This window comes from Aspergillus luchuensis, chromosome 7, assembly GCF_016861625.1.
Source record: "Aspergillus luchuensis IFO 4308 DNA, chromosome 7, nearly complete sequence".
NCBI lineage: Eukaryota > Fungi > Ascomycota > Eurotiomycetes > Eurotiales > Aspergillaceae > Aspergillus > Aspergillus luchuensis.
In genome coordinates, this window is record NC_054855.1 from 1,361,831 (window position 1) to 1,386,172 (window position 24,342).

A 24,342-nucleotide genomic window follows, 5' to 3' on the forward strand; every position below is an offset into this window, starting at 1 on the left:
TATTTCTGAAATATATGCAGAACAGAGAGATATAGGATGGCGACCAAGGCGCTTTTGTCTCATAGATTACCTGTTACAGATTGAGACGGCAGCATATTAGATTATAAAGTAAACCATCTTTCCCTTTTCTAAAACATCACAATACCGCCGTCGATCTTCAAGGCTCCCCCTGTCATGAACCGAGCATCCGCACTCCCCAGGAACGATACCAACGCCGCAACATCTGCAACCTCCGCCCATCGACCCAGAGGAACAGTAGCCAGCATACTTTTCATCTTCTCTTCTGGCCATGCGGCGAGAAACATTGGCGTATTGACACCGCACGGATGGACCGTGTTAACACGAATGTTATACTGGCCCAGCTCTGCAGCTGCAGTGATGCATAGGCCGCGAAGAGCAAACTTGGAAGTAGAATATGCTGATAGACCGGGTGTTGCGCGAAGCCCAGCAATTGAAGAGACCAAGATGATACTGCCTCCGTTACCGGAGTCTCGCATTGCTCGCCCGCAGTGTTTAACGCCTAGAAAGGCTAAAAGAGATACATAGTATTAGCTGCTCATTCTAGCAGCTTCGGACTAACTCCAAGAAAAGTACTCACCAGACCGACAATTCACTTGCATTACCTTATCATATTGTTCAACATCAGTATCCAAAATACTTGTCGACGAATACGATATGCCCGCGCAAAGAAGCGCAACATCAAGCTTCCCGAATCTCCGAATAGTCTCAGTAACATATCGCTCAACATCTCCTTCAGATGTGGCATCAGCTTGGAGGGTAAGAATAAAATCGTTCCCATTCAGGCTTTTTCCATCTGGCAAATCTGCGATCGCTTTTAGTAGCTCTTCTTTTGACTGAGCGAGTCCCTGTGAGCTGATGTCGACCAGCACAACTTTGGCGCCTTCTACAAGATATCGCCGAGCAGATTCCAGGCCGATGTTCCCTGCAGCTCCGGTTATGAGAGCTACTAGGCCATGTAGGCGGTTTGGGATCGGTTCCTGAGGTGATAGAGATCGGGGCATGGTCGAATCCATGTTCGGCAGGCTCGACAGTACAGATATTAAAATGAGCTCTATGACAGATTGCGGAGGCCTTTTTTCGATGAAATTTCTTTTCCTCACTCAAGTTATGGGATTATCCATTAACATTTATGAGTGACTTGGCGAGCCACTCCTTCTAGTGAGATAATGCAGGAAGTCCGAGGTGAGGGGAAGTTCGGAGGAGTGCCCGAAACGTCTACTTTTTTCGGAGCAGCTTCGGAGCCATTACCGGCGTTGTGTCAAGGGGCATTGTCGCCGGGAGGGTCTAGTCACCCCCAGCCCCGCGAGGAAAATAAGAAAAAAAAAAAAAAAAAAGGTATATCGTAGAGCTTGCTCGAAAGAGCGAGACACTGATACGGACTTCCCCATGCGAACATATGCAGGGAAACTGGAGATGAAAGATCTGAAAGATTGGGCGAGAACAGAATTCATAGATTGAAGTATTTTGGAAGATATATCCCTTCATTGCTAGCGGCTCTCCATATGAATTCATCCTTCTCCGCCATCTAAAGTGTAGAGCTTGACTTTCCTTCACACATTCTCCACATGGGTAGAACTAGTCTGCTTTTCCAACCGAACTTCAGCAGCCACCCTCGACTCCGCCTGTCGAAACTCCAGATAATTCTTTCGGGCTTTCGTAGCAAAGACACTGACATCTGCCCCAAATAAAATGCCCACATCCTCCAACGGAATCCCCTTCGTTTTCGGAACAAATAAGTACGCAAAGACCAAAGCAACGATAGTACATGCTCCAAAAAAACAGAACGTGCCGTATTTGATAGAGGCAATCATGTAAGGCAGCAAGTAGACATAATGAATTGAGCCAACCACTGCATGCACACAGTAGGTAGAATGATAGCTATTCTGCCACGACATTGTTCCGCCCTGTAAAGTCTAGCTCCCCTCGTTCCACAGACAATCGATTACTTCATCATGTTCTGCCTACAGCACGATAGAAGCATGGTCGGTATGCACAATACGTAGCAGGTCATATTTAGCAGCGTGTGTTACAAGGCAAAGCTTGCAGAGCACCCAAACAAGGCAGCAGACTTGTAATTCCAGCCAGCCAAGGGCCAAGGTCCTGCTTAGAAGCATAATAATTTCAACCTGCGTACACGAGGGTTGTTTCGTTAGGTCTTCGTGTGGGTAACTAAAATGGTAGATCATGGTCCCGTAGCCTTTGTAGCAAGCGTTGAGATCGACATACAACAGATAGGCAGGATTGAAGTAGACCAAACACTTGATCAAAAAAGAAGAATTCTAGTTGTAGATCTTCAAACGCACGTTGTTCAAGATCGTAGTAGTGAACGTCATTCGAGTCGCGTGGGCAATCCAAAGCGCGTCTTCCTTGGCAGCAGAGGCATTGAGCAGTGCCATCTTACATGTTTAAAGAGACCTCGCACGGGCGGCATAATGCTTGACGTAGGACCATAGCCACCCAATTAAGCCTAAGTACACCTCTAGCAGTGCAAGCGTTGGGGAGAATCCAAGCTCGCGTATAGCAGGGATACGTTTTTCCGGGATTTGAACTACTAAGCGCAACATACTTGCCTGCAAATGACTCAATTACTAGACTAGGCCAGAAGACGAAATTAATTTGTTGATTACTAGCAATGCAATGGAACAACCGATAAAATAGTCTACTGCACATTTGTTCACGGACGGAGTGCCAGCCCTGGCTCCGATGCTTCTTGCACCTTATGTTGAACATCCCTAGGCGAGCGATTCTCCCCAGTCCGGCGAGTTTTTCTAGGGGCAGTGCCACAAGCTAGAACCTCTACGAAATCTCCTTCTTCCTGTATCTGCTCATTCTCCTCATCCTCCTCTTCTTGTCGTACCAAGGTGTCTTCTTTTCTTTCCACTTCGTCATCATCAGAGTATAAGTCTCCAGGCGCTTCTCCAGCACCACTTAGAGCCAACGCCCTGGTCAAGTGCCACTGTATTCATATCATATCAACCGAGTGGAGGGTTAGTTTTTCGGGACCCTTTGTTGTGAAGATAATAACATCGCCACTTCGAATGGGTGTTAAAGTTACACAATTTGACTTTTAGCTTTCTTTGGTCGTTGCTAAGGTTAAGTGGTTTTATCGCAAAACATGCTCTCTTCCACAGGCCATGTACGCTTGACTACAGCGCTATTAAGCTTGTGCAAGACTCGACTCTGTCCTATTGGGGACTGATACTGCTTCTCTCCACTTTGAAGTTTCATCGCGAGATCAAAACAATGTAGCCATCTCCCAGACGTTGTTTAAGGTATCAGCGCTGCTCGGTTATCTCATAGAGTACGGGATCAAGTGGGTGATCTCAACTGGTATACCTGCTCTTGTTATCAGGTACTTATTATCGTCCCTTTCTTTATACTTTACTGAAGTTAGCATTGGATTCGACATAGCATGATACTAGAGTGACTGGTAGTCTACCAGTCGTTTGGCATCAGATTTTCAAAGATTTGAGATGTTCGGTGTCGGCAAGCCATAGGTACTCGGCGGACGCGCGATCAAAGTTGCTTGATGAAAAGTGTATGACAATAGAAGATGCTCAATCTGACAATGAGATTTCCTAATGAGGCAGAAATATTATAAATCCCACCTGTGGAAATGATGATATAAATAGCATGTAAGTCTTCATTATTGAATCATTACTATATTATGCTATCTGGGATGATGACTGCTACTACTTTTCTTGAGGCATGAGCACGAAGACCAAGGTAGATGGAGAGGATGGAAAGAGAAAGAGGAGCGATGAGGAAGAAGAGTGCTTTATATAGACCGCGATATTCAATACAAGTATCTATGGTGAATCTGCTGCTTACTATTGATTGCAAGGATTAACAAGCCCAGGGCTGTTGATTGACCTTTGTTTCACCGTATCAGGCCATTGCAGTGACTATTCTCTAGGGATTCACTTTGATATATGCAAAACGTTTAGTCCGTCTTTCACTCTACAGAGAGGACCTGCGATAAGCGCTATGAAGATAATTACATCACCTTCTTTCTATTCTCTCACATTTTGATCTCCAATTTGCACAATCAAGTGATACACTAGGCTCAGGACTCGCTCAACGTCCTAGATTCTGAAAGACTTTCAGGAGCAGAATGGCTGGCCGTCTGATTCGCTTGGGGAGGAGAGGGAGACCACTACCAAGGCACTTTGAGCCGCCTCCGCCTCCAATTCGGTCCTACGTGCGAAAATGTGTAGTAGTATATACTATATTTGCTTTATCATGGGAATGGATGTCGTAGATGAGAAACCACGATGTACTTTATTCGGGGACAGCACAGAGATCGACAGTCTTCCCCTCATATGTGTTGTTCGTGTCTCTAGCGGACAGAAACTTCCGTCCGACTCCCATCGTATTATGCCGCCTCCCAAGCCGCGATTTCCATCTTCTGATAGGATAGAATACTTAGTTTGCAAGAGCATAATGAGAGACTTATGTGTCCAATATCTGCAGCAGTGATTTGTTAAAGGTTTACTCGATGGTCCGATTCGGGAAGCTAACCCGACCTTGTCGATCAGATGGATTTCTTATGTAACTTGGTGCATTGATCGTCCTCCAACAATTGAAGAAGGGGGTCAGCGACCCATGTTATGCCTGGTGATGGGTTGTATCCTCGGTCGACATATGAACATATGAATCTCTTATCGATGCCTATTTGCCTTAACTACAATACCCAGTGCCGTGCAATGTATGGCCCAAGTTGTCTTCTTAATCATGGGTCCATCAGCGGGTTCTATCATCAAGGAAAAGTCTGCCTCTTCTTTTCAATTATAATTTATTGTGATAGTTTCAATCTATATTCTTCATGTAGCATGAGGATAGCTCACCGTCCACCGTATAGCATGTCTTAATGACCTCCTTAAGAGCCCACCCCCGCCCCATTCCTTCCATATGGTCGAATTCACTTCCACACAGAGTATCCCGTTAATACGACCTGGAAAGTCAGTTATATCAATTTGTATTTGTCATTTTGGTGGCTGTGGATTCGTGTAGCTGCCATTCTTAGGTCCAACACAGATTTCATTACCCCGCTTGAACTGCAGTCTTGGCATATTGGGGGTGAGGCTGAATTCTCACTCACAATCGTAAGCTGTATCGAGTGTGACCATTAGCTTCATTGGTAGGCGTAGCAAATGCCGAGCCAACAGCGAAAAATCACTTCTTAGGAAAGTAAGTAGGTTCTTGTCGCAAATGTCTGTCTGATGGCTGCAAGGTCGCACTACAGCTACTATCCTAAGGCCAGATGTCATGATAACCTTGGCAAGCTTACGTTAGTGCTGGACCCTGAGTTGCAGCATAATCTGATAATAATAAATTTACTAAACTTGAATACTCTAGGTAGCCTAGATCAGCAGTCCCGATGACTCTTTAGACGCAGGAGAGAGGGAGACAGCGTATGATAGGGTCACTTGCTATCCGTGCGACTAGTGACGAAACTATTCTAGTAAACACTAGCTATACGCACGCAAGGAGGTACCCAGTAACGGTGCAATCAGGTTGCATTCCGGATCTCCGAGAGGCGTCCGAGGCGTCCGGGTCCGGGCCGTTAACCCTGCATCGAAAGTGTAGGAAGTTAGGCAATCAATAATCGACGGGATTACTATGGGTCGTAACCAAATGCCGAGTGGCCATACAGCGCTCAAAGTGCCGTGCGGAATTGGAGTTATTCTCTCTTGTGTGCCTTCCTCAGCCTCAAACCCCTCCCCGCACGACGATCAGATACCTTGGTGGACCCTTGCAGTTGTGCCTTAATGAGCTCATTTGTTGCTTCCGGAGCTATGACTTGCACGAGGCTGAAGGACAAATCGGGTAGGTGACCACGTTGATCGGCCACTTGTGCAAGTTTGCTGCATAACGATGACGTTGCTTCTCTTAGTACTGGTGGTGACCTTTTGTAAGCTTGGCTTTCTCAATATGTTGACGATGTACAGACCATTGAGTCATAACATGACTTTATGTGGTTATCAAAAGTCCACTATAAGCTACATATTGAAAACATCTATGGCCTGGCAAACATAGACAAATAAAGTACTTGTGCGGACTAGAATAATCTAACGTATAGTATCGAATGCCCGATGTAACAACACGATATCAACTAATGTCGCTCTTCTGCGTCAGCGAATTCCAAATCTCATAGCTATAGCTGAGCCTTCTTATTAACAAATGAGACATTACATTCCGTGTATTTCATGCATGAGGGGATATTCTGACATGGTGGGCACGTATATGCCGCATACCCGCGGCATTCCGGTTGTGATGATCATGAAGATCTGTATAGCACATAGTAGGGAATAATCAGCAGCGTGCTTTAGTGCTTGAATCTCTAACGGATAGTTATCTCGTAGTGGAGGTGTGCCTTGATAGCTATTTTCCAAGGAAAAGCATTTGTTTGATTGATATGAGAACACATATTGACGATCTCTTTGAACTTGATGAAAATGATATGTAATTATTATTATAGAGTGAAGCGTATAGCTAGCGTGAATGGGGTGGATGTATTCTGCGGTACCTGGATCAAAACCTCCGGTAGAAGCCACGCCTCAAAGCCAAGGAGTCCCGACCTCATGAAGTGTCAAGGAAAAGATGGTATTCCGAGGTATGCTTCGGAGTGCAGTTCCCGTCCGACCTATTGAAAATTTTGATAATGTAAAGTGAATTGAGTTCGTATACTGGCTCGCATGAGAAAACCAAGTGAGCCTCATGCCCAGCCCATTTGCTATATGCGGATAGTGTCTGATCCTCTACTATAGTGGTCAATGATGGCTAGATTCTGCTTTCTCATTAGCTCATGACCATGGAGGACGTCAATACCAGACGTACGAGGTACCTTGACAGACAGCCGCACTAGCCAAAGCTGATAATATCAATGCACTGATGAGTTTAGCCGGTGATATTGGACGCCTTAACTCTGACATCTTGGAGGGAAAAAAGACACAGCCTAGTCATATGTGTGTCGATCAGAAGCAGTCATGGGGCCTACTGACCAGGATGCTACACTCATCTCTGGATTGTGAAGACAGCCTTATCACAGTAGCAAGAAGAGTCCCAAAACCTATAAATACAGCCATCATCTCCGGCCATCAAGCCTCAATTCCAACTCAATCCTCCAAGCCTTAACGACGACTACCTCAATCATCCGAAGAATTCTTACCACCTAACTCATATATCTCACTTCTTAACATCCGCCAACATGCGCTTCGCTACTCTTATCTTTGCTGCCCTCGCCGCTGGCCCTCTGGCTGCCCTCGCCGCTCCTGCCCCTGCAGACAATGCAGCCAACGCGAAAACCTGCCCAGATGGCGACAAGATTCACTGTGGAGTAAGCTTTATATTCAAGATTCCTTATTGGCCTCTTCCTTGTATCGAGCTCCAGATATTGATACCCATTGACAGGGCTGCAACGGCACCAGCTGCCAAATTGGATTCAACAACTAGTGAGTTTCACCACCGAGATTGCATCTTTCATGAAAAATACTCGTGAACGAAGAGCACACTGACAGTAGTGGCCCGTATATAGTCCCTGTGATGAGGGCAGTGTATGTTATAAACACCCAGTTTCGTCCAGTCGAGCCCTATCTACCTACCATAGCTACCTTGAAACCATCATCCTCACTTTTGTCTTAACTTTGCTGACCATTGTTTTCTTGATCACAGTGCACTGCCCAGAGTGGAGGAGGTGATGATAAGGACTGCTGGGATAACAACTACGGTGGAACCAGACACATCGTTTGCCCCGGAAAAGCTTGAGCTAGATCTGATATATGCTCTGGGTCAGAGGAACCCCCCATGGTATACTACAGTCTCTAGGAGGATGACCTCATGGTGGTATGGGTGGTAATGAATTGGGTCTGGTTGTAATTGAGGGCATGCCCGAGGTTTGACGTCTGTGTTGTCAATGTTTTTCATGAGTTTACGATTTGTTAAGAGGCAAGAGGTTAATGGCGCCAGCTTCTTGTCCTATTTGAAACGCTCGTTATGAATTCTATGAGTATGTCTTTATGCCAATCAAGTGCTTGTTTTGAACCCGTAAATTATGGAACGAGTAGCCGTAATGGCAACAATGTCAGACGTTCATGATCTGGCTTCCCGTTATTTTCATTACGTGTGAAGCAGGATATCGTTACTTTTGCCGATTATCCGATTGTAGGCTCTAGATCAGCTACAAGAACCTTGACTAGACGAGTTTGGTATCATATCAATAGCTCACCATACGTGAGTTTATAAAAATCACTGGCCGGCTGTTCTCCTAGGCAGTGACTCCTATATGATCTCCCTAAATATGACTTGGTGAATTTACTGAAAGCATAGCTTTCAAGGGCAACTACTGATGTTAATTTGTATTACCTCTACTCAAATCTCGATTCGAACATGACTTTTACATATGTGAGACAAAGCTAGTAGCTACGTAGAGGACAAAATTGAGGTTGGCTATCAAGAAGACTGTCCGGGATTTTCATAGCAGCTAGTTCCAGTTACGCAGGCACGAAGGCGGCTCCGATATTCACCGATGTTCAGCAGTACTACTCCATTGGCGCGCGCTGTCTGGATTTCATCTATCAAGTATGATTTGACGAAATCTAAAAATATTGCAACTGGACTTAGCTCTGCCTACAGCCAAGCCAGGCAATTAAAGTGACTGTCACATAGTTGGTTCATTTGTGGCGCCTAATAATTCAGGAATCTACTTAGTCGGACGGGTCGAGCTTGCCGCATCCCCATCGGCCCCACCGGCTCCGCCGGTTGCATGGGGTATCGCCACCTTGGTTCCTATATTACCGAGGAAAAAAAGAACCTATGTTTACTACTACCGATACCTGAACTGGGTATATCAGTGACATCAGCATCTACACTTTGTATACAGCTTTTTCACATACATATGTTCCCCTGAAAAACGCAATTTATACCCTCTCTTTCAAAATGAGTACCACTAGACCTAAGTATGAGACAATTGAGACCGACGTCGACAACTATACCCGTATAAAAAACATATACATACCCATGCGCGATGGGATTGAGCTTTGCGCCGATGTGTTTCTCCCTTTAGCCGCATCGAAAAATGGAGAGAAGTTGCCTGTGATTTGCAGCATGGGTCCTTATGGGAAAGACAACCATGCCTCTACGTTTGGACTCCCTCATTCACCTATTTATGCAGAAATGTATAAGCACATCAAGCCACTGGGCCCCGATGCTTGCTTTGAATTATGTGATCCATCTATCTGGGTACGAGACAACCCATTACTAGGCTAAACTTCCCTTGTGCTTATTCCCTACCCTTTAGTGCAAAGAGTACAATTATGCGTTGGTTCGTGTTGACAGTCGTGGCATTGGCGGCAGCCAAGGGAAGCTCGACCCTTTCGGCTTGGGAAGATCAGTGCAGATTCAAGCAGATGCAGAGGGACAAGGTATTGATCTCCACTGACTACATCAAATTTATATGGCTAATTCGAATCCTCTTTCTCTTTCAGATCTCTACGATATCGTCGAATGGGCTGCCATTCAACCATGGTCAACCGGCAAGGTGGCATACTCTGGAATCAGTTATTACGGAATGGTAGGATACTGGGCCGCGATGCAGAAGCCACCCCACCTAAGCTGCGTCGTATCATACGAGTCTGCATGTGATATGTACCAAGCATCAAGACGAGGCGGTATTTACAGTGACAATTTCCAATCTCATTGGTACCGGAATCTAGTCATTCCCTATCAAGGCGGGAAGAAAGAAGGTCATATAGAAGAAGCAGAGCTTTCAGCCAACAGGGTCGATTTTCCAAAGTTGCTCTCAGAGACTGAGTATCCCACCGACGGTGTCTGGGAAGTTCTGAAAAGAGCTCGCAATCTTTCTGATATTGAGGTCCCATTCTATCTTGCTGGAAACTGGACAGATGCTGAGCTCCATTTACCTGGCAATATTCGGGCATTTAACGCCATCTCGTCAGAATACAAGTGGCTTGAAATGCATACTGGGAACCATTTAAGTGCGTTTTATGAGCCGGCGCATCTGCAAATGCAGAGGAAGTTCTTGGATTTCTTCCTCTTCGGCAAGGATAACGGCATGCTTGATGTTCCCCGCATCAGGCTTCTTCAACACCATGGCACAAATACTCTTTATCGTGAAAATGAAACATCCTTTCCTCCAGCCGATGCGGAATATGTGCCCTTTTACTTCACCCCAGAGAAAGTGATCACCCCTAACAAACCAACCGGCCCAAAGACCTCCTTTACATATGAAGGCTACAGCGAGAACCTCCACTTCTCCCTCGAAAGCCCATTCCCCGAGCCCTTCGAGCTACTAGGCTCACCATACCTAGAGCTTGAGGTCGGCACCACAGCCAAAGACATGGACATGTTCATCTATCTACGCGCAATCAATGCAGACGGCGAGAATATTATTCTACACGGCAACCACGGCGAACCGATGGACAATTTTGCAAGAGATTACTTCCGTCTTTCTCATCGTGATGAAGTCGCCAAAGGTTTCATGGATGATAAGGTCATTTCACAACCAGCTGTTGCCAAGTCGGAGGTCATTCCGGGCCAGGTTTACTCTGTGCTTATTCCTTTGTACCCTGCTGCGTTTCTTTTTGATCAGGGCCAGTCACTCAGCATTGAGATTGGGTCTGTGGATACCGCCGGTACTATTGGTCCTATGCGACATGAGGGCGGAGATCGAGTGAAGGAGAGATTTTCTGGGGATAATGTCATTATTTCTCATGGAAAGCTGGTTCTTCCTCGGGTGAGGCGGTGATGTGTCTAGAGTTGGATTTGTCAGTCATTGTCAATGTATGTAAATAGGACTATTCATGTAGTTCGAGTCGGCATATGTTGATAAATGGGTAGATAGTACTAGACGGGTTGTCAATTCGTGGACGGTAGTTTGACCTACTCCAGCCATTTCCACAGTCCATTCCGATTAGCTATACTTCGATCTTCAAATACCACGTTTGTCAAGAAGCTTGACACACAATTAGTTCCCAGTAAACACGGTAATCAGCTGCACGAGCAATTCATTCTGCTTTTAAAGAAGATCGCCACTAGAGAAGAAGAAAATGTTGATAGCTAGTATACTGAACACTGACACTACAGTTCCACCCACGCTGCAAGCACGGCTTCAAGCCAGCCCAGAGCAGCATACTGCACGATACACACCTTACTTATAGCGTAGTTCTCATTCCATCTTATACGGCTGTCTTTTCAGATCAAACTGCCAAATGTCAGCCATCTTTATCACAAGAAAGCCCTTACAGCAACGCAACAACTTACCTCAATCCCCTCACTCTGATCCAACACAACAGCACGCTCACCAAACCCAATCCAGGTCGCCGGGAGATCTAACACCCCCGCATACGCATCCTCAAAGATCCTCTGTACCTTCCGCACAGCACTAATCGACTCCTTTCCCCGTAGCACAATCATGAACACATAATAACTGGGAACAGACCGCCCACCCCCAAAGTAAGCACTAAGATCAAAGCCTACCTCAGTAGGAGCATTAACCACCAAATCTAGCACTTCAGTGGAGGCATGTTGCTTGAGAAGAGATGTAAACTTATCGATCATCTCTCCATTCTTCTCCCCGGAATGCTGCGCATCACTTAACGCGACAAAGTACATGCCAACAAAAGAACGCTCCCGTGTTGGAGTCGCCGACTCAATAGCTGCCAACGGAACCATTTCCTCCCTAACAAACATAGGCATCACAGCACCAAAATCCGAAAAGTTCGCCCCATCAGGTCCTACTTTCGTCCTGACCCACTCGGAAGCAAAATTCTGGACCATGTGTTCCTCCGAGGAGAGATAGAGCTCTGTGAGACCGTCATTGAAGGCCCATGCTGGGTGAGCGTTTGGTATCTTTCGAGAAGGGTCGACGTGATATGCGGTGTCGAGGAAGTGGGTTTGGAAGTATTTCCTGACTTGGATGTAAGTGAGGTGCCATTTGTGTATGTTTGCCTGGATGGGGGGGATAGTCACATACAAGGGCGTTTCAGATGGACTAGGGCCTTTACTTAGGGCCCCATGTACTTGGTAGTGGTAGTCGAAGAATTCTTCTCTTGTCAAGCCGGCTCTTCGTCGCAGGGCGATTAATTGTTTGATGATGGGCATCTTGGGTACGTGTGGGTAATGGGAGTATGGGGCATCTATTCTTTTGGGTTGGGTGGTATGATCAGACGGGTAGTATTTATTCAGTACATGCTCTTGAGGCTGTAGATAATGGAGCTATAATGGTGTAGAGGCGAAACGTCCACAGTCTAGGAACGTTACTCGTCAAGCGGGCGCTGCCGATGGAGCCGGTGGGGAGAATTCTCGGCTTTGCCGATGGGGTTTGCCGCAACGGGGCCGCCTGTGTACTGGGCCGATGGCGGGGTGCCGGGAAGAAAGTCATGATCAATTAACTTAACTGTATAGTTCCACTATTACGCAGAGAGGCTCCAAGTTCTATAGGTTTCTTGTCAGGTAGAGAAGGCGGGATGACGTGGTGACCAGAGGTTTACTTCCGACGGGGAAGTTCTGAGGCGCTCAACTGTACAGTATTAATACCCCCTGAGCGTATTATCTACATCTACCCTTGTTATTAGTTACTCTGCACTTGACCCTGCTCTCCTCCAATGCCTCCTGAAGACGAGAACACAGCTCTGTACGTGGATGAAGACGTGAGTTTCTCGGTCCGTCGCCAACAGGAAATTCCTACTCCAGCCGATGATGAAATCCTTATCGAAACGCAATTTTCTGGAACCAATCCCGCCGATCTCAAACATGCCACGCTCCTAGGCATCTATCCTGCAGTTCTTGGATATGACTTTTGCGGCACAGTTCTCAAGGCCCCTACCAGTTCGACATTTCAACCCGGAGACCTAGTTGCTGGATACACACCCACCGGAATAAACCGACCGCCCAAATACGGTACCCATCAGCGATACTTGGCATGTCCCGAGGATATGGTCTTTCCAGTCCCTGCAGCACTACCACTACACCATGCTGCGAGTTTGACGGTGGTGGCCATGACTGCTGCGGATGCTCTATATAATATCTTCAACCTTCCTCTGCCGCATGAACATGACAACCAAGCGAAAACTACGAAGTCCTTGTTGATTTGGGGCGCCTCATCGAGCGTTGGTCTTTGTGCTCTCCAGCTCGCTCGTGTGAGTGGTGTTCATCCGATTATCGTCACTGCTTCTCCAGAGAGACATTCCCTACTACAAGAGCTTGGGGCCACTCGCTGCTTTGACTACAAGTCTTCCAGTGTTATTTCGGATATTAAAGCGACCGTGAGAGATTCTCAGCAGGGTCCATTGACATGCGGATTTGATGCAGTTGGAAGCCATAAGGGAGGTGTCAGCTCCGCACAGCTAGTTGCTGAGTGCTGTTCGGAAGATGCAACGCTTGTATCTGTTGTTGTTCAGAGTGACCTCAAATTCAAGATGCCTATTGCCACCCCGAACAGGAATGTGGTTATCAAGGTCCAGGATGTGCCATTCCCGATTACGATCCCTGCAAGACCGGCAGATTATCAGCGTGCGTGGCGTGCGCTGACCTGGGCCGTGGAGAATTATGGTGTTAAGTTTCGACTGCCTTCTGTCGATGTATTTGAAGGGACGGCAGAAGAGGCGATGGAAGAGTTGAAGGCGATAGCAGATGGAGGAAGGTTTGGGAAGCTGGCGTTGAAGCATCCACTACAGTAGTTGTAATTAGATATCTGAGATTAAGCAATCGAGCTGTACAACTCCAGCTAGTTGAAATAGATTTGAAGCTCAGCAATAAGAATACGGGGAGTTCCATTAACTAAAGATCAATGTATGATCGAACAAGGCCCTATATTGGTTGTTGCTGTTTACCTCGGTTGAAAGCGATGAATAAGAGAATGTGGGGTGGCGGGATGTGGGGGCTTGCGTCAGTGAACTCCCACTTGTCCGGCTCGTGGTTTCCGAGTCTGCAACTGGTCCTTCTACTTCACCAACCCAGCAATCTGTACCTGACTATGGAAGCCCCAACAGCAGACGGGCTGGACACGTCGGGAAGATGGACGTGTGAATTCTGCCCAGAGAGTTTTGCCCGAAAAGAGCATCTCCAACGACATGAATTCAGCCATCTCGGATTGAAGCCGTTTCGATGCGATGTGTGTTCTCGCATGTTTTCTAGAAGGTTTGTGTCCTCATCATATAGCTAATCTCACTAGTATATTGTTGAGAATAATAACTGTTACAGGGATACTATGAGGAAACACCAAGCCACTCATTCGAGAGAAAGTGATGGTGAAGAACCACCTTGCACCCGCAATCGTCGGCGGTCCCAGAAAGCGTGTCTAAATTGTGCCAAGGCGAAGCAACGCTGCAATGGAAAGTCGCCATGTCGTCGATGTGTTAAGCGAAACATACAATGTGCATTTCCAAAGCCAACGCCTGCAATGGAGGATCCTCCACTAATACAGACGCCGGAGTTCGTCCATTCTACTCTCTTCTTGAACGGCGATACTACATTCATCTCAAATGGCAGTGGCGATCATGTCACCTTCGACGAACAACATGTACGAGCCGACCACTTTTCATTCGAAGACCTGGCAGCTACTATGAGATCTGACGAACAACATCGAGAAGACTGCAGTATGTACCCTATCCATCACCCCGGTGAAAACGCTATCCATCCACATGTGTTATTACTACCTAGCCAAGGGTTAGGCGACGCCATGGCAGTGGACATGAGTATGGGTCTACCATCAGGAGGATCAGTCACCTCACCCTCCACCCGGGAAGACAACGATGAGATTCCTTCGTTGCAAAGTGATTTCTCCATGCCAGAAGAGTCTCGTGCGCACCGTTACTGCTGCACTCGGTTTCCAGAGACTCAGCCAGATGAAGACGTAATTGCAGCTGAGGATTATGGGCGTGTTAGACCCATTCCAGACAAGCAATATCAACAGATCTGTGAATTCTGGAAGAGCCAGCAATGTTCCTCGTGTGCATCACCTTTCATCAGCCTTTTCTTCTTGAACGCGATGGTCCAGCTTTACTTCGAGCACCATGACCCTTGGATGCCTTTCATTCATCCGTCATCTTTCGACACAGGAGATGCCTCGTGGGTCCTTATATTAGCGGTGGCATCTGTCGGGTGCCAATACTCTAACGTGGAGCGCTCGGAGCTTTATGTCCTAGGTTTACAGGACCTTCTACAGAAGGCACTTCCGAAGGATGTAAGTTGCCTTAACTTCACTATCTGCTTCAGTGTAGCTGACTCGCTAGGCCACGGAAACTATTACCCTTGACCAGATGACACTTGCGCAGTGTCTTCTTCTACGCAATACAGCTCTCCTGTTTAGCGGTTACGAAGATGAGATTCTTACGTCTCAGTACCAGAGGAACATGCTCACTTCAGTGGCTAAATTAGTTTCTGCCAACGTTACTGAAAGTATACATTCTCCAGATGATTTGGACCCGTATGAAAGGTGGCGTCGCTGGGTGGGGTTAGAGTCTCAGAGAAGGATCGTCTACTGTGTGTATGGTGAGGACGCTTCTTGATATACCTCGACATCGCATAACTTATATGAACGATACAGTGATCGAATGCTGCTATTGGATATTCAAAGATGCTCCTTCATCAATGACCCTCGACGATTTCAAGATAGCCCTTCCATGCAACAACATCTTATGGACATCCGACTTTGAAAAATCGCAGGATAATATACCTGCCAATATAGGTAAGAAGCCATCGTATCTTCAATTCTTTGACATCAGATCTAACCTAGCCTAGAAGCAAACGATAGACCAAGTCTAAAAACCGCATTCTCTAACCCAGACTTACTCGATACTCTACTCAACGACAACTCCGACCTCAGCAGCCTAGTAATACTTCTAACATTCAACGTCGAAGAAAGGCGCCTCTTACGATCCGCCCAGCCATGGTTCGCAGCCGACATAGCCACAGGTCTCAACGAGCGGAAGCTATATAAATGGCCGGACGAATTAGTATCCTTCCGAACAGCCCTAGACGATAAGTGCGACCCTACAATCATACGTTTCTCCATGCTCAACTCCATATCGAACAACGCACCTACATTCCTGAAAGTGATGTTCCACGTCACCAACATACTCCGACGCACGCCACTGCGCTGTTTATACGCCTTGAGCGGATGGCAAGTCACAGTGGATCAGATGACCGCCGCCGCTACATCCCTAACACAGTGGATGCAGCAGAATCCGACACTAGCTCGAGAAACCCTTCTACAAGCAACTACGTTGTATGGAGTTCTCTATGACGAGACCACAGGACCAGGGTGTCACCACTTGGCCTTTCTCACCGCGGGTCTCTATATCTGGGCTTATTGTATCGTGGGTGGAGAAGACGGGACTGCGCGAGCGAACGGGACACGGACAATCAGTCAAAGACCGCTGAGACCTGATAGAGGTGTCCCCGATGATGTGAAGAACTCCTGGATCCAAGGCACCCTAGATGCTCCTATATATGTCAAAGGAGTGGGTATTTTGAACAACCCGGAGAGTGCGATTCGTGTTCTCAAGGGCTTTAGACTCGCATTGTCGAGCCATAGGTCTTGGCCTTCGCTTCGACATGGTTTGATATACTCTATTTCGGAGGTGATAGATGGTAGATTTGCGTCGCTTAGCCCGGAGTTGAAGTCTAGTGGGTGGAGGAAGAACGTGAATAGAGAAACTCGAGCATAGATACACGCGAATGATTGAGAGATGGGATTTTGTGTAATCTTCATGTGTGGGAGATTAGCAGGGCGCTTTCCGCTCTATGACGCGTCAGGACAGAACAGCAGCTTGACTCGCGCAGACACCACAATATAATATCTATCCCTTTCGGTATATTCTAGTAGCTATATAAGAAACCTGCATTCTCTTGCGGTGCTTATATAATGGATGGATGTAAGGGGGTAAAATTCTATGCTCCCTGCCGGGTGCAGCGGCCCGATGCACGTCCAGTGCAGGTTGTGCTGATGTAAACCGCATTGAGATCTTATGGTGCAGACTGAAATAATGACTATATGAAGTTACGAGATTATTTCAGGTTCGATATGTAATATTCACGACTAATATCTATTGGCCTGGGGGATTTACTAGCACCATGGCTTGAGATGGAGTGCTGTGTGTGCGGTATTAGTTCCGGAGGGAACGGACTAAGATATATATTTACTAGTAGTAATCACTGCAACTATTTACAAACTAGTCATGACACACAGTAACTTATCTGCTCACCAATTCCTACTACCAGTGGTCTCTGAATATGCTCAGTGGTAGTACTAATGCTATATATGACGTTTAGATGTGCATGGATTAGTAGACTACTACTTCTCTACCCCGAGGGGTGAAGTTCTACATCGAGAGCATTCTCAAAGCACCCCACATTCCATGATATCGTACTCCGTATGTCTAAAGAGCCTCGAGACAAAGGATATACTCATCCGTGTTCGTTTATCACCATAACAAACTACTAACAGAACTTGAAGATGAACTAAAGAATCACAGACACTAGCCCATTTAACCTGAACCACAAGTAAAGATCCATTCATATTGTCCTAAGGATCACTACTCTACTACAAAGAATGGTTAGGGAAGAAAAGTACATCGCAACTCTCAAGTTCACATTAATTACTAATAATTAAATGCCCGACCAGTCCATAAACCCAGCCAGTGCTGTAGAACTTTTCGAATCACGAGGCCGTCCCCCAACCAAAGACAGGTTGTAAATATATCGAGGTTCAAGCCAATACCCTAGGAATCATATACTGCCCCATGCCTATAAGGCATCTATCGGTAGCAGCGAGCGCTGAGAGCGGGGTTGTGGTGAGCGTGAACGACATCAGGGATGTCAACGGTGACGGGAAGGTTGTCGCCGCCGCAGTTGTGGTCGCTATTATTTGTTAGATGTTCATTCTTATTGAAGGGACATTGGCTGAGAAGATGTGGCACTTACAAGTAGATGTGGCAGGTAATGCCATGAACCTGCTTGACGGAGTGGATCTCGCCGGTGACGCTGTATTCGAGTATTAGAAGTCGGTTCATGAGTTTATGGTGATTTGGGGTAGCTCACGAAGTGAAGCAAGATGCGTCACCGTCGTTGAAGGTGGGAGGACCGTTGAAGTGGGGGAGGGGGAAGACGGAGGCCTATTCTTGTATTAGCATATTTGAATTCGATGTTGGATTGGTCCAGAGGTGATGGATGTTACCTCGATGTTCTCCTGAGCAGCGTTATCCGCAGCCAGAGCGGGAACGACGGCCGCGATGGCCAGAGAAAGGATGGTGGTGAATTGCATTTTGATTGTTTTGGAAGAGATGTGTTGGCTGCTAGACTGCTTTACCGTTGATGCTGCTGATGGATGAAAAGAGATATCGTGGTCATCCAGCTGGATTTTATATTCAAATCTTCAAGGGAGAGAAGGAGGAAATAAGCGAAGGCGTTGGCATCTTCATAACATGCCTGGATATAGCTGCGTGGGGTGCATGCATGGCTTGATTGGATTGTGCCTGGATACTCCGGGCAAGTAATTTCCGCAGTAAGGTATTGGTGGGGAAGTATTTCTTCAGGGCGGAATGAGGGATGCTACGCCGTGTGGCTGTTTGTTGTTGAGGTCGTTGTTGACGCGCCCTTGATTGAGTTAGCTAGGGGGCGTTCCTTGAACGCGGGGATCATCCGCGTGTCAGGGTTAGATTTGTGGTGGTATAAGGGATGTGTGGAATGTGGGTTGATTTTCCCGGGGCATTCGGTCCCTTGATCGGGATGGCCGTTGGGTATGCTGTGAAGGAGGGACTTGTATTGATTGAGATCTATGTGGGTGGACTGGGGTATAGAAAATGCTAATATTATTATTCAGGGTTGTCGATCCGTACCACTTACATAATGTGATTGGCATTGAACAAGGTTGTAATGTAGTTCTGTGTGACTGTGTTTCTTGATCTTGATCCGCTTTCAAATTCGGCATTCCTATAATAAATGGACATTGGCGTCCGGGGAATGATCAAGATTTGTGGTTCAAACTGTTGAGTCATGCATCTCATTTTGTATCACAGGATCAATTGAGTGGTTCAGTCCAGCCGCAAGCTTGCTAGGCTAAGCTATGTATCTGCATGACGGCTTACATGGACCTGACGATCAATTCCATATGCGAGCTACTCCGTATAAACTTCAGAATTATACCAGCATGCATGCCTGCCATATACACGGGAAGCTTGTACAATATGATCATAGCATACTACATTCTGTCCCACAAGCTATACATACACTGCACCTCCAACCCAACCATGTAAACAAACAAAGGCAGAAAATCACTTCCTAACAGCAACAACAAACAACCTGGGATATCTCAACATCACTCTCCCATCGGCCCTCTTCTCATACCTCTCCCTCAACAATCCCTCATACACCCTCAAAAACTCCTTCCGTTCCTCCTCTCCCCTCAACCCATCTAAATACGGCCTCAACCCCGTCCCCTTCACCCACTCGACAATGTCCCTCCAATCCCCAAGGGAATGATAGTACACAGTCTCCCAGATCCTCAGATTCTCACAAACATCCACCAACGCATCATAGATTTCTTCAGGGGAATCCAACTCATCCCTCTCCACAAGCGCACTCCGTAGATGTTCCGCCCAGGGCCCCGTCCTCGCGACCTCCCGCATGGAAGTATGCGATGGCAGGTTCAAGGTATCCGGGACCTGGAAGGCGAAGACGCCGCCCGGGGGAAGAGTCAGTAAGAGTCTGCGGATAGTAGGGAGACGAGTGGAGCGGGGCAGCCAGTGGAGGACGGCATTGGAGAAGAAGAGATCTACGGGGTGGTCTGGTGGGGGAGAGTAGGATTCCACGTCGGCGACAGCGAAGGTGGTGTTTGAAGTAGATGTAGATGACTCCTTGGCGCGAGCGATCATGTTTGGGGAGGAGTCGATACCGGCGATGCTCGGGCAGGATGGGTAGCGGGCGGAAAGCATGGCGGTGGAGTTTCCGGGGCCGCAGCCAAGATCGACGATGTGGGAGGGAGATTGCAATGGGATGTGTGATAGTAGATCTTGGGTGGGGATGGCGCGCTCGTCGGCGAATTTGAGGTATTGAGTTGCGCTCCAGTCGGACATTTTGGCCGGGTGGGTGAGGAGTTGGGTGATTCGCTGGGGAGTGAGTGATAGTCGAGGACGGAACATTGATGGTTTGATAGCTACTGGCTGTGGATGAATGTGTTGTTGGTGTTGATGGTGTATAGAAGTATTTATATCTGGTTATATTTGATGTGAGGTATATAAGTGGGAGATGATGTTACTATGGAAGTGGTTAGTTGAAAGTGCCGGTCTCGGCGGAAACATGATTGGCTTCCCCGTTCAAGTATCACGGGACAGGAACATTCTTCGGTCAGATCCTGCTTACTTGCTTATTGCACTGATATCATCTTATGCTGTCAATCCGGAAGGCGCGGGTACTTGATTGAAAACATACAGAAATCGGATCAACAAGCTCGTCGGGGCCTTCCACAACCCGCACGTGACAGCGCGTTGCCGCTGCCGATACATGAAAGATTGGAGGTAACAACTTCCAGCAGGATAGTATCTGTTCCTCCATGATATATCGCTGATTTAATGTACTTTTGGTTTAGGCATGACATACGGTATGCCCTGATTCAAATACTGAAATAACCTCATTCGAGCATTGTCCATGTATCGTTCATCCTACCAGCGAGCAGCTATATATTATGAACAATCGAACCTTCTGAGCATGACAATGCCACGATGAGAACAGCACACAAACCAATGCAGACGCAGTCAGCATTGCCAACTCTAAATATAACCACCACTACTACATAGAGCACTACACATATTTGACAGATTATACACTTTATGCAGTCAGCATCACCTAAAATATACATGCATAAGCACCCCCAACACCAATTCGTTCACCACACCCTAAAAGTACTAATCAATAACAGCAAGTAAATACAAACAATCACCTGAACCATAAAACAAGCCTACAAACATATTACCCATGCATCTAACTGCGGGGTAAGCTCACACTTGCAGGGTAAGCAAGAGCTGTCAATGAAACAAAGCTCTCTTAGCCTTAGTCTAAGCAAGCAGTCCGAGCATCTCCATGACAAGGATCCCTGGTTCAGATCAGATGACCACAGACACACTAATGCTCGAGTCCTTGCTCATTTACCATCAGCATTAACTGACTCGTACGCTACCCTAGTAGCAGAGAGCAGAGTATTTCGCTACCTGTTCCTAGTATGTACAATATGACACAATAATGAATAAAATCCAGAGTGTTCCCCCTTACACTACATCCACACAAGCTCAAAGTTTCCCACTTACCCCCCACCCATCCTCTCGTATCAAACATTCCAGAACACCAATCGAATTCCAATTACACTTTGCATATGACCTGTCATTTTCCAGACTACAGCTAAAGTAACTCAGGCGGAAATAGCTCCCGTTTTTAGAATGAAAGCTGGTAGGCTTACCCGAACCAGAACCAGAATAAGAGATGAAAGAGAAGCAAGCGATTCCCGTACCCAAAACACGAACAAACCACAACCTAGAAGCATCAGCAGCAGCAGCAGCAGCAGCAGCAAGTAAACTCAAATCTGAGACATTCGACGGACAGTATCTATGGGACAACTGTATGCTGCGTCGGCGAGGCCGATAGTCTAGTCTAGATCATCAATTATCATCTGATTTCAGCCTCTCTCTCTCTCTCCCCCTCTGAATAACTTCCCAATAGGTTGAATTATGTATAAATACCCAATTAGATAATAAGTTCATCTACTATCGCCTCATCCACAAACTAGTATAACTATTACATAATACACCGGTGGCAGTGGTTTTATGTCTTTATGAAAATAACCACGGTTGATTATCCAGATTGAGTATCTGCTCCTAACCTTGAACTTCAAGCAGGTATGAAATCTCATTTCCTGGGATGTAATTGGTCTGTCGGTGTTGTCCGAGTTCCCACCCCACAGAGCGGCGCGCGCGCGCCCCCTGTCAAAGTGGAGAAGGGATTTCGTAGGCGGTGAGGAGAGTGTAAACTGCCTTTTGTAAACCTTGTTTCAAGAGAAATCCTGCTGGTGCTGGAGCCTAGATACATCCATTGGTTTTAGTCTACTTACTCTGCAGGCGTATGAGTTGTACGATAGTTACTAGAGAATGTTTGTTAAATGCAATGCAATGTGCCAATCACAATCTATATACGCTAACACCATATGAACATTGGGTATCCCAATCCAATCATCAACATCAACAACAGTAAGAAGCAAAAAAAAAAAAAAAAAAAAAAAACTAGTTAGAAGCATCCTCATGCAACCGGACCGTCACGTTATCTCCCGGTGCATTTGTCAGACTCATCTGCATCGTAATCTCACCCTCCTTGGTCTTGCCCACGCCCTCAATAACATCGAAGCGCTGCAACAGTCTCACCAACACATAGCCCGTCTCGGTCAGCGCAAACTGCTGCCCGATGCAAATACGCGGCCCACCGTTGAACGGCAGGTACTCCCATCCGGCCTTGCGCTCGTTCCAGCGATCCGGACGGAACTCGTCAGCATCGGCGCCCCACAGATCAGGCCGGCGGTGCATCACGTAGGTGCTGTAGAAGACGGGCTGGCCCTTCTTGACGTAGACAGGGTCCGTGCCCGCGGGACCACCGCCCGTGGGGAGGGTGGTGTTGCGGACGGCCGTGCGGCGGTTACCAGGGACAATGGGGTAGAGACGGAGAACTTCATTGAGGAAGTTCTGCAGGGGACGGCAGGACTTGAGGTTGGCGAAGGTGATGTCATGGGGGGAGGAGTAGGAGCCGAATTCCGCGAGGATGGTGGCGCGCAGGGAGTTGAAGTAGTCCGGGTGGCGGGCGAGGAAGAGAATGCACCACGACAGGAGAGAGGCAGTGGTATCGCGACCGGCGAGGAGGATGTTGAGGAGCTGGGAGCGCAGTTCGACGGGGTCGCGGGTGGCTTCGGCCAGACCGTGCAGGAAGACGTAGTGGCCGGTGGGTTTCTTCTCCGGGTCGGAGTTGAGTGCGGCGGAGACGAAGCGGTCGACGTAGGCGTGCACGGCTTTGTTGATGGCGCGGCTTTCCTTGTTGTTCACAATCCAGTAGAGCTTTTCGAAGCGAGCGCGTTGGGCGGAGTACCATTGACCGCGGTCGAACTGGGCAGGGAAGTCATCCTGGGGCATGGCGCCGTTGCTGAGGGCGGCGGCTTGGCTCTGGACACTCTCGCCGAAGAGGAACTCGGTCGCGGTGTCCATGGTCAGGCGGAAGAAGATGGTCTGGATGTCGGTGGCGGCGGTCCAGCCGGTGGTGGCGTCGACGGGCATGGCTCTCATGGCGACTTGGACGTGACGCTCCTCGAGATCGAGGTCGCTGATCTGGTCGCGGGTGAACTGAGGACGGAGGAGAGCGCGAGAGCGAGACCAGTGGTCGCCATCGGCAGTGAACTGGATACAAGTTAGAAGAGTGATGCTTTGGATAGTGAGAAAGTGGTGGACGTACGATACCGCTGCCTAGCAGCCAGTGCAGAGCGTTGCGACGGGACTGGCCCAGCTCAAAGTCCTTGAACTGAGTGGCCAACAAGGCCTGGACGTTCTTGGGATCGCAGGTGCTGATGACATCGGTGCCCAGCTGACGGAAGTGGAATGTAGTGGTATAGCGATTCTCGCGGGCGGACATGATGTCAACACGGCGGCGGGTGACTGTGGGCACCTGGCGAGCCTTGTCCATAGCCAGCGCCTCCTTCAGGGTGTTGATGCCCAGCACATCACCGGGGTATGAGGGAATACTCCCGCAGTTCCATTTACGAGCATTTTGCGCATGTTGCCAGCGAGAGAGCAGCACATATAGGAGGTAGAGGATGGGGGAGGCCGTTGCGACAAACAAAAGTGTCGACATGGCGAGGGTTGAGGTGGGGGGGAAGAGAGGGACAGAAAGATGAAAGTGGGAGTGAAGAGAAAAAGCCAAAACTGGCGAGGCGAAGAGGGGTTGATGAAGGTAAATAAATGTACCGGGCGGGAAGTTAGATTCATTTATGGTACAACTACTCAAGTGAATACGATGGAGTATCAGGATGGCCAGCAAACCGAGTGGCCGGCAACCGAGGCAGATCGGACCATCCTCATGATAGAGAAAGCAAAAAAGCAGTATGGACACATCGGACCGTTGGAAAGGAACTTCAGATGATTAGTCGTGGCAGTGGAGTACCGGCGACCCCTAGTCTGAGACCTCGGAGCTTCCAACTGGATGGAAGCAGGAGGCCGGCCATGACAGGCTTCAGGGGTGGAGAAAAAGTATCTGGTTTGACCCGGACATATCGCCATCTGT

At 47.7% G+C, this 24,342-nt stretch overlaps 9 protein-coding genes across 9 annotated transcripts; 4 read left to right on the forward strand and 5 right to left on the reverse strand.

The window, feature by feature from the left end:
* Nucleotides 1-128: 128 nt before the first annotated feature.
* On the reverse strand, nucleotides 129-1,034 carry AKAW2_70515A (SDR family NAD(P)-dependent oxidoreductase; the record flags this gene model as incomplete). Its single annotated transcript, XM_041683105.1, has 2 exons — nucleotides 129-529; nucleotides 599-1,034. 2 exons carry the CDS (start codon nucleotides 1,032-1,034, stop codon nucleotides 129-131), a joined length of 837 nt encoding a protein of 278 aa, XP_041547399.1.
* Nucleotides 1,035-7,231: 6,197 nt separating this feature from the next.
* On the forward strand, nucleotides 7,232-7,476 carry AKAW2_70516S (uncharacterized protein; the record flags this gene model as incomplete). The annotated part of the gene is made up of 2 exons (XM_041683106.1): nucleotides 7,232-7,360; nucleotides 7,435-7,476. 2 exons carry the CDS (start codon nucleotides 7,232-7,234, stop codon nucleotides 7,474-7,476), a joined length of 171 nt encoding a protein of 56 aa, XP_041547400.1.
* A 1,482-nt stretch (nucleotides 7,477-8,958) lies between these two features.
* AKAW2_70517S (CocE/NonD family hydrolase) lies at nucleotides 8,959-10,786 on the forward strand (the record flags this gene model as incomplete). The annotated part of the gene is made up of 3 exons (XM_041683107.1): nucleotides 8,959-9,261; nucleotides 9,320-9,443; nucleotides 9,507-10,786. 3 exons carry the CDS (start codon nucleotides 8,959-8,961, stop codon nucleotides 10,784-10,786), a joined length of 1,707 nt encoding a protein of 568 aa, XP_041547401.1.
* A 420-nt stretch (nucleotides 10,787-11,206) lies between these two features.
* Nucleotides 11,207-12,141, reverse strand: AKAW2_70518A (EthD domain-containing protein; the record flags this gene model as incomplete). The annotated part of the gene is made up of 3 exons (XM_041683108.1): nucleotides 11,207-11,242; nucleotides 11,302-11,947; nucleotides 12,014-12,141. 3 exons carry the CDS (start codon nucleotides 12,139-12,141, stop codon nucleotides 11,207-11,209), a joined length of 810 nt encoding a protein of 269 aa, XP_041547402.1.
* A 503-nt stretch (nucleotides 12,142-12,644) lies between these two features.
* AKAW2_70519S (zinc-binding alcohol dehydrogenase family protein) lies at nucleotides 12,645-13,718 on the forward strand (the record flags this gene model as incomplete). The annotated part of the gene is made up of 1 exon (XM_041683109.1): nucleotides 12,645-13,718. The coding sequence occupies one exon, from the start codon at nucleotides 12,645-12,647 to the stop codon at nucleotides 13,716-13,718; it is 1,074 nt and encodes a 357-aa protein (XP_041547403.1).
* A 296-nt stretch (nucleotides 13,719-14,014) lies between these two features.
* Nucleotides 14,015-16,709, forward strand: AKAW2_70520S (uncharacterized protein; the record flags this gene model as incomplete). Its single annotated transcript, XM_041683110.1, has 5 exons — nucleotides 14,015-14,178; nucleotides 14,242-15,223; nucleotides 15,273-15,531; nucleotides 15,587-15,727; nucleotides 15,781-16,709. 5 exons carry the CDS (start codon nucleotides 14,015-14,017, stop codon nucleotides 16,707-16,709), a joined length of 2,475 nt encoding a protein of 824 aa, XP_041547404.1.
* A 1,089-nt stretch (nucleotides 16,710-17,798) lies between these two features.
* On the reverse strand, nucleotides 17,799-18,304 carry AKAW2_70521A (uncharacterized protein; the record flags this gene model as incomplete). Its single annotated transcript, XM_041683112.1, has 4 exons — nucleotides 17,799-17,901; nucleotides 17,965-18,024; nucleotides 18,082-18,155; nucleotides 18,218-18,304. 4 exons carry the CDS (start codon nucleotides 18,302-18,304, stop codon nucleotides 17,799-17,801), a joined length of 324 nt encoding a protein of 107 aa, XP_041547405.1.
* A 1,009-nt stretch (nucleotides 18,305-19,313) lies between these two features.
* On the reverse strand, nucleotides 19,314-20,180 carry AKAW2_70522A (uncharacterized protein; the record flags this gene model as incomplete). The annotated part of the gene is made up of 1 exon (XM_041683113.1): nucleotides 19,314-20,180. One exon carries the CDS (start codon nucleotides 20,178-20,180, stop codon nucleotides 19,314-19,316), a length of 867 nt encoding a protein of 288 aa, XP_041547406.1.
* A 2,127-nt stretch (nucleotides 20,181-22,307) lies between these two features.
* On the reverse strand, nucleotides 22,308-23,913 carry AKAW2_70523A (cytochrome P450; the record flags this gene model as incomplete). The annotated part of the gene is made up of 2 exons (XM_041683114.1): nucleotides 22,308-23,462; nucleotides 23,518-23,913. The coding sequence occupies 2 exons, from the start codon at nucleotides 23,911-23,913 to the stop codon at nucleotides 22,308-22,310; spliced, it is 1,551 nt and encodes a 516-aa protein (XP_041547407.1).
* Between the last annotated feature and the right edge of the window lie 429 nt (nucleotides 23,914-24,342).